The following is a 9,327-nucleotide window of genomic DNA, read 5'->3' on the forward strand; positions in this document are numbered from 1 at the left end:
TAAACCTTTTACTCCCCACCTTGCTTCTTGGTCATAATGTTTTGTGCAGTACAAACCCCGACTAAGACAAACTTAGAATTTAGGGTTGATAGTAGTGTGATAACAAGAACTTTTTTTATGTATTATTCTCCATATATTCTAAGCAATGTGTATTTCTGTTTTCTTTATAAAAAATGAAGGAATATATAGGTGTATGGATTTATGCCCATGTCTCCAGTTTGATTCTGATGGTGAACATATTTGTTTTTCTGCTAATGTCTTATGATTTTTATTAATATAATTTTGGAATATTGTTTTTCCACAATTTATAAAGAATTGCATTGGAATATTGACTGGGATTACATTGAATCTGTAAATTGTTTTGGGATTCAGCCATGTCTTACTATGTTAATTCTCTTGGTTAATGAACATGGGAAATCATTTGACTTGTTATCTTTTTCAAATTCACTATCTAAGACCCTAATGTTTTAGTCATATAAATCTTTCATGGTCGCGTTAGCCAAAGATATTTTATATTGATTGAGGTGTTGTTCTGGATTTCATTTTTAGTCTGGTTGCCATTTATATATACGAGGACCACTGCTTTTGTTTTTTTATCATTTTTGTTTTGTTTTGTTTTAATATTATTGTATCTAGCCACCTCTCCAAAGGTCTTTATCAGCTGGAGAAGTTTCCTGATAAAATTTTTGGGATTGCTGATGGGTACTATCATATCATTTGTGAATAGTTATACTTTTGACTTATTCCTTTACAATCTCTCTCCTCTTGCTCTCATTCAGTTGTCATATTGCTCTACCTAGAACTTTAATTACTATATTGGATTGATATAAAACAATTGGACAGTCTTCTCTTGTTCCTGATTTTGGTGGAATGCCTTGGCTTTCTCTTCATTTAATTTGATGTTTGCTATAGGTTTGCTGAAAATTGTCTTTTCTACATTTACATAAATCCCTTGTATTCCTAATCACAGAAAAACTTATATCATGAATGATTGTGGCATTTGTAAACATACTGAGATGATAATGCTTTTTGTTTTATTTTTTTGTTTGTTTGATTATTTTTCTTTCAGTTTGTGTATATGGTCTATTATAGTGACTAATTTTCATTTGTTGACCTATCCCTGCATATCAGGCATAAAAACTGGTAGATCATGGTAGATGATTTTTTTGATGTATTCTTGAATTTTGTATGCTAGTCTTTGGTTTAGTAATTTTACATCTATGTTTGTAAAGAAAATTGGTGTGTAAGTTGTCTTTCTTTGAATCTTTGTGTGGTTTGGGTAGCAAGGGGACTCTGGACTCAAATAGAATATCTCAATGTTCTTTTCTTGTGGAGTAATATAAGAAGAATTGGCATTAACCCTTTTTGACAGTCTGGTAGAAGTCTACACTAAAACTTTCTGACTTTGTGCCTTTATGTTGTTGTTGCTGCTGTTGTTAAAAAAGGGAAAAAAAAAACTTTTATTGACTGCTGGTCTTTTCTTAGGGTTTATAGGTCTATTTAAGTTGCTTATCTGATTTTGTTTTATGCTGGTAAGTGGTACCTATTGAGAATACCATCCATTTCTTTTTCATTTTACACTTTGGCTGATTATAGAATTTTAAAGTATGATCGAGTCATTCTGTGCATTTCTTTGGGACCTCTTGTATTGTTCACCCTTTTAGTTGAGACTTTGGTAATTTGGATGATCTCTATCTTTTAGTTAGTTTGAATTAGTTCCAGGAGTGATCTAGAGGAGACTAAAGCTAGCAAGTGATCTTCCCGAGCTGGTTTCACTGCGGAATGTAAAGCGTGATGAATGAGCCCTATCTAGGCAAAGCCAAAAGGGACTACATTTTAGGAAAAATTTCTACTTTAAATACTTTTTGTGTAGGTTTCCGTGAATAAATGTAGATGTTCTGATTTGTTATGATGCTATATAGACAAATAGATAATTTCTTAATTTATATTGATGATCCTATAAAAATTCCAAAAATTCTACTAATAAATATCATGCTTTTTATAATAAGCTTTCCATCAACAGGAAACCCATTACCATCTTCCAGGAGTAGGATCCCGCTAACATCAAGTGGGGTGATGCTGGTTCTGAGTATATCATGGAGTCTACTGGCATCTTCACCACCATGGAGACAGCTAGGGACTACTTGAAGGTTGAGGCAAAAAGGGTCATCATCTCTGCTTCTTCCATCAGTTCCCCCATGTTTGTGATGAGTGTGGACCATGAAAAATATGACAACTCACTCAATATTGTCAGCAATGTATCCTGCACCACCAACTGCTTAGCCCATCTGGCTAATGTCATTCATGACAACTTTGATATTGTGAGAGGACTCATGAACACAGTTCATGCCATCACTTCCACTCAGAAGACTGTGGATGACCCCTCTAGAAAGCTGTGGCATGATGACTGTGGGGCAGCCGAGAACATCATCCCTGAATCTACTGGTGATGATAAGGCTGTGGGCAAGGTCATCCTAGAGCTGAATGGGAAGTTTGTTGGAATGGCCTTTTCTGCTGCTACTCCCAATGCTTCTGTTGTGAATCTGACACACCACCTGGAGAAACATGCTAAGTATGATGACATCAAGAAGGTGGTGAAGCAGGCAGCTGAGGGGCTACTAAAGGACAATTTCAATAGCAACTCCCACTCTTCCACTTTTGATGCTGGCAATGCTCTCAGTGACAACTTTGTGAAGCTCATTTCCTGGTATGAGAATGAATACAGATACAGCACCAGGGTGGTGGACATCATGACCTACATGGCCTTCCAGGAATAACAAACTCTAGACCATCCATGCTTCAGCAAGTACACTTAGAGCAAGAAAGTTTCCCTCAGTTGCTGAGGAGTCCTCATCCCAGATACGCCCCCAACACTGAGCATCTCCCTCACAATTCCCATCCCAGACCCCCATAATAAGAGGGACCTAGGGAGCTCTCCCTAATCCCTTGAATGCTATCAATAAAGTTCCATTGCCCCACCCCGAAAATTATCGCTCCAAACCTCCTGTGGGCTAACAAGAGAGAGGTGAGGCTTCTTGCCAATAGAGAAAAAAAAATCCTAGCAATTAATCTGTAACTTAATCCCCCACTGTTAAACAACAGGTGTGAATCCTCCAAGCCAGGAGTTTTTAACTACAGGATACATAAGTTAGACTTTTACAGAAGCCTTAGAAATCAGTGTAGAGAGTTAGAAGGCTAGAGATCATCAGTCACTAAAGCTGCCTTTATATCCAGAACTGTGTACTACTTCAACCCATTATAGTGAGGGAAGACTCCTGGAGTTCCAGTATCATTGGTTTTCTCAAAGAAACAATTCTTCTTTAACTGGTTCTTTGTATTGTTCACATTGTTTCTATTCTATTCTTTCAGTCCTGAGTTTGACTATTTCCTGCCAGCTATTCTTCCTGGGTATGCTTGTTTGGTTTTGTTCTTACACTTTCCAGCAATATGCTATTAATTTGCTAGTATGAGATTTTTTTCCAACTTATTTATGTAGAGCTTAGTGCTATGAACTTTTTTTAAGTCACTCTTTTCTGTAGGCTTAGATTTGTTTCTTGAAAATCTACTTTATTTAGGGTTCTTAAATGTGTTAACCTCTTTTCTAATACGCTGACCAGAGGTGGGGGGAAAATAGGTTAATAAAAAACAGGTATTGTGGGCATGTTTATAACTAGTTCCTTGGCATGATTCCAGTTTTCCTTGTCAGGATACAAGCAGTCCAATAGCAAACACCAAACATGAAGCAGTAGTGGCAATACAATCCAGCAGAAACAGCAAAACCCTGCCAAATCTGCCTATGTTAATTTTAGTAGTCAGAATCAGCAGGAATTCATGAATAAATTCTTTGGGCATTTCTCTCTTTGAGGTGAAGACCAATGAAGACCAGCAAAGGCCTGCTACTATCTCCAAAGTACTCATGGTATAGCAATGTAAGAACATCTCATTGTTTGTGGGGTTCCACTCATATGCTTTTTGAAAATCATGTATGCTTTCAGGTCTCAGTTTTCAGGAAAACATCACATTCTCTCTCATAAGACTTTCAGAAACATCATATGAGACAACTGAGGGGTTAGAGAAACCAGAAATTTCCACTTCAGTTTTTATTGTGTACCCTGTCATGATTTATGTTAACATCCTTGGAATATAATGGAATAAGGGTTTTAAGGAGGGAAAACCGAGAAAATATTAATATTTTAAATGTACATAAGATGTATCGAATAAAAAAGAATTATAATATTTAGTAATTTAATAACATGACTTTCTACCTAATTTAAAAATTAACAAACAAAATAGAGAGCAAAGGTGCTTAAAATACATTTATAAAATACTGTATATAAAAGATAGTGAATCTAGCAAAACAATATTAACCATGCTTCATCCAATTACCAAAAGTATAAAAAACATACTTTGATCAAAGAAATTATGTTAAAGAAATATTAAGCACTCTATTGGGGGACATATAAAGAATTTGAACATACTTCATCAGAATGTGATAGGTGCTCACTTTCAGGCTGTAGGTACTGTAATCTAATATTTCAATAATTTAAAAAGCATTAAAATTTGTCTTCAACGCCTCAGATTTTTCCTTCCATTTCTTATGATCTGTTAGTAAAGCTGCGTCTGGAGTTCCTGTTTGAATTCCTATTCATTTTATCTCCAGAATTCTCTCAGTTTCCATTTTCTTTATTGCTTCTATTTTCATATCCAGGCAGTAAAAGCATGTGTGTGATGTCATTTCAGGCTTTTAGGCCCACTCTTGTTTTACCCAAGATTCCAGACTATCTGAAATTGAAAAGAGGGGATCAGTGTAAGTCACAAGATGGTCAGAATCTGCTGTGAGATGTACTTGTGATTAAACTCCCTGAAGTTTGAATGAGGTTGATGAAGTTAATCTGTACCAAGTTTTTCTTTTCATCTCTTCCTGTAGTTTGCTTTCCTGTAGGACACTTTCAAGGAATGACTCAACACATAATTAGGAATTTGATTTGTCTTTGTACATCTTCTAAAATGGACAGAGTGAATAAGAATGTTTTCTATCTAATTGTGAGGAATCCAGGACTTGACTCTGTTACCCATATATCTATGATATTCAACAGAAATTTATAGTGGCAAAGTATCACAGCAGAGTCTAAACACACAGTTAATTGCATTGCTCTCCTTGGTTCAAGTTCAGATTGGTATGAGTCAAAAGAAAAAAAAGGGTGGGGAAGAAATGCCTTGAAAGACATCACAAATGTGATTTTGCTACTGCAAATTTCAAAGTGTGTAAGCAATGCATACAGTCCACAGGTCAGTAGAACATAATATCCAAAACTGTTCAAACTTCACTTCTCCACTGTTGGTGGGGTTGTAAACTGATACAACCACTCTGGAAATCAGTCTGGCGATTCCTCAGAAAATTGGACATAGTACTACCTTCATATCCAGCTATTCTACTTCTGGGCATATACCCCAGAGACACTCCAATATACAACAAAGATACATGCACCACAATGTTCATAGCAGCTCTATTTATAATAGCCAGAAGCTGGAAAGAACCCAGATGTCCTTCAGAAGATGAATGGATACAAAAATTGTGGTACATTTACACAATGGAGTACTATTCAGCCATCAGAAACAATGACTTAACCAAATTCTTAAGAAAATGGTTGCATCTAGAGAATATCTTCCTGAGTGAGATAACCCGGTAACAAAAGAACAGACATAATATGTAGTCACTGATAATGGAATGCTAACCCCAGAGGCTCGGACTGCCCCAGAAACAACTCACAGACTGTGTGAAGTTCAAGAAAAAAAGAAAAAAAAAAAACAAAATAAACAAACAAAAACATTATGCTCAATCCTTACACACCAAGAAAACGTTGACTAATTCCGGGTTACATCCTGTTTTACATGTACTTTTTGCTCATTGTAACTAGTAAGACCTTAATGCAGAGTATCAAACATTAAAAAAAAAAAAGCCAAGCACTGACAAAAATGTATTTGTATATATTTATGCAAAAAATGTTAAAATTTTTTTCTTTTATCTTTGTTTTTTAAAATGAAGTTTAAAAAAAGAGATACATCCTTTATGTTGAAGAAAGATAAAGCTGTAGTCGTATTTAAGCTTTTGTTATCTCAATTTGACTGATACAAGAGGATACTTAAAACACATAGACTTTTATTTACTTTTATTTATAATAAAAACATCAAATATGAATGTATGTACCCCATAAAGATTTATATGCATTTATACATAAAAAATTTATTTTAAATAAAATATACAGTGATCGTTCTCAAATTTATGTTATATATCTTTGCCATTTTAAATATGTATTAAAGAAAAATCAGACTTAATTATATGTTAAAGTCATATTTTTAAAATAAGGTCAAGAATTATCTCTCTCACTGTTTTTTTTTAATTCTGATTATGAGTTGTGGTTCATTGAACAAGTGCAGAAATGTACTGTGTATGAATTTTCCAATTTTAGCTTTTATGTTACTCTCATTTCACACACATCTACAGAAGTAATCTCTTCTAACTGCAATTTAAAATATTTGGAAAATTATTCAGTCTGGTGCTTTTGCTGATTTTGTTTTATTAAATTTAAATTATACTTGAAAAAAAACTGTTCAAACAAACTTATGGAATGCATAATTTGTTTTCTTGTAATAAATTTTAATCCTGATAATTGCAGAAGTAATTCTGTAAATTTCTATTAAAATAACAGCAATGGCATCCTTATAATCAGAACAATTTGCACTAGGATGTACATACAAAATCTATTAAATGTATTTTAAAATGTTTATGAGGTTAAGTAGTTCTAAGGTTAAAAAAGAAAAGAAAAGAAAAAAAAAAGAAAACCCTAAAAATCAAAAGTAAGTCAACACTGGTAAATAAACTCTTTTACCTCTGACCCTTCTTCTACTTAAAAATTTCTCTAAATCTTTTCTTCCATTTTTAATTGGATATTTTATGTATTTATATTTATTTCTATTTTATGATTTATTTATTTTATGTATGTGCATTCACTGCTGCTACTCTCTTCTGACAGAACAGAAGAAAACATCTGATCCCATTACAGATGATTGCTACCCACCATGTGCTTTCTGAGAATTGAGATCAGGATCTCTGGGAGAGCAGTCAGTGCATTTTTTTTATTTTTATTGGATACTCCCTGCATTTACATTTCAAATGTTATCCAATTACTCCCCCCCCCAACTCCCTGCTCTCATCTCTCCTCCAGTTCTACTTATTTCCATTAAGGTGCACCCTCTCCTACTGACTTTCTACACTTCATTGCCTTGGCATTCCCCTATATTGGGAAAATATGCCCACACTGGACCAAAGGCCTCTTCTCCCTTTAATGCCAGATACTGCTATCTTCTGCTACATATGCAACTAGTGTCATTGATTTTTCCATGTGTGCTCAATGGTTGGTGTTTTAGTCCATAGTAGTTCTTGAGGGTTTGTTTGGTTGATAATGTTGTTCTTCCCATGAAGTTGCCAATCCTTTCAGCACCTTTAGTCTTTTATCTACCACCTTCAATGGGGTTCCAATGTCAGTCCAATGATTAGCTGCAATCAAGCTCAGCTGTATTTGTCTGACTCTGGCAAAAACCCTGAGGAGGCATCCATATCTTGTTCCTGACAATAAATACTTCTTGACATCAGCAGTAGTGATTGGGATTGGTGGCTGCATATGGTTTGGATCCCAAGGTGAGAAGTCTCTGAATGATCTTTTCTTCAATCCATGGTCCTCTATTTGACCTTGTTGGTAAGATTGCAAGCTGGTACAACCACTCTGGAAATCAGTCTGGCAGTTCCTCAGAAAACTGGACATAGTACTACCTGACGACCCAGCTATTTCACTCCTGGACATATACATAAAAGATGCAGTCAGTGTAATACCCTATGTATTTGCATTTCAAATGTTATTCCCTATTCTGGTTCCTTCTTTGTCTATCCCCCCTTACCCTACTTCTATGAGGATGCTCCCCTTCCCACTTACCCACTCTCAACTCACAGAACTGGCACTCCCCTACACTGGGGAACTAAGCCTACACAGGACCAAGGGTTACTCTTTCTAATCATGCCAGACAATCCCATGCTCTGCTACATATGCAGCTGGATCTATGGGTCACTCAATGTGTAGTCTTTGGTTTAGTTCCTAAGAAATCTGGGTGGAGGGCAGTCTGGTTGGTTGATATTGTTCTTCCTATAGAGTTGCAAAACACTTCAGCTCCTTCATTCTTTTCTCTAACTCCTCCATTGGGGTTCCTCTGCTCAGTCAGATGGTGAGGTGCAAATATCTTCATCTGTATTGGTAAGACTCTGGCAGAGCTTCTCAGGAAACATCCATATCAGTCTACAGTCAGCTAGAACTTCTTGGCATCAGCAATAGTGACTGGGTTTTTCCAAATGTAACTGCACCTAAATATGACTTCAGATTTAGATTTGTAAGCATGGACACTTTTAGTGAATGTATATGCAAATTCTGCTGGTGTTTGATCCACATTTAGCAATTGAGAATTTAGTCATTATTCTCTTTAATATATTTTATTTTGGTTTCCAGAGTCTTTATAAAAATATAACTTACTCTAATTGCACAAACACATCTCCAAAAATGTTCTAATAACAAATATAATGTGAATACTACATAGCTAGTTGTGATATTGTTTACTTGATAGCAGCAAAAAAAAGTTCCCAGTATTTGATATAGAAAATACGTGGTGTTGTTTGAGCAGCAGTTTTTTGACTTGGCAAACCTGAAACAAGAGTTTGAGAGGAATGAGTATAGTTTTGAAACTATGGGTTAACCCAATTAGAATATTTTTCTCCAATCTATTTACCTTCAAGTTTTTAAAACATATGGATGTATAATAATTTACTCTGTACAAGTACCACATATTCATTATACATTCAGCAGTTGTTGAAGATATAGTTTGGCTCATTTTTCTACCTATTGTGAGTAGAGCAGTAGTAACTGATAAACTAATATCTCTGTATTAGAATGTCTAGTCCTTGGATATATTTACAGGAAGGACATACCTTGATCTTAGAGGTAGATCTATTCCAGATTTCCTGAGAAACTACCAAACCAATTTCTCTAATGGGTGTGCAAATTTTTAGTTCCTCCAGCAATGAATAAGCCTTTTTGTTTCCTCACATTTATTCAATTTGAACTATTCTTTCTCTCTCTCTCTCTCTCTCTCTCTCTCTCTCTCTCTCTCTCTCTCTCTCTCTCTCTCTCTCTCTTCAAGACAGGGTTTCTCTGTGTTAAAAGCATTGGTGTCCTAAATCTGTAAAACCTGGCTTTGTTGACAGGCTGGCCTTGAAATCAGAGA

General features: G+C 35.3%; 1 protein-coding gene across 1 annotated transcript; it reads left to right on the forward strand.

Moving 5' to 3' along the window:
• Positions 1–2,198: 2,198 nt before the first annotated feature.
• Positions 2,199–2,777, forward strand: LOC308437143 (glyceraldehyde-3-phosphate dehydrogenase-like; the record flags this gene model as incomplete). The annotated part of the gene is made up of 1 exon (XM_080938201.1): positions 2,199–2,777. The coding sequence occupies one exon, from the start codon at positions 2,199–2,201 to the stop codon at positions 2,775–2,777; it is 579 nt and encodes a 192-aa protein (XP_080794327.1).
• Positions 2,778–9,327: the final 6,550 nt, after the last annotated feature.

The sequence above is a fragment of the Micromys minutus genome, assembly GCF_963924665.1.
Source record: "Micromys minutus genome assembly, chromosome: 25".
NCBI lineage: Eukaryota > Metazoa > Chordata > Mammalia > Rodentia > Muridae > Micromys > Micromys minutus.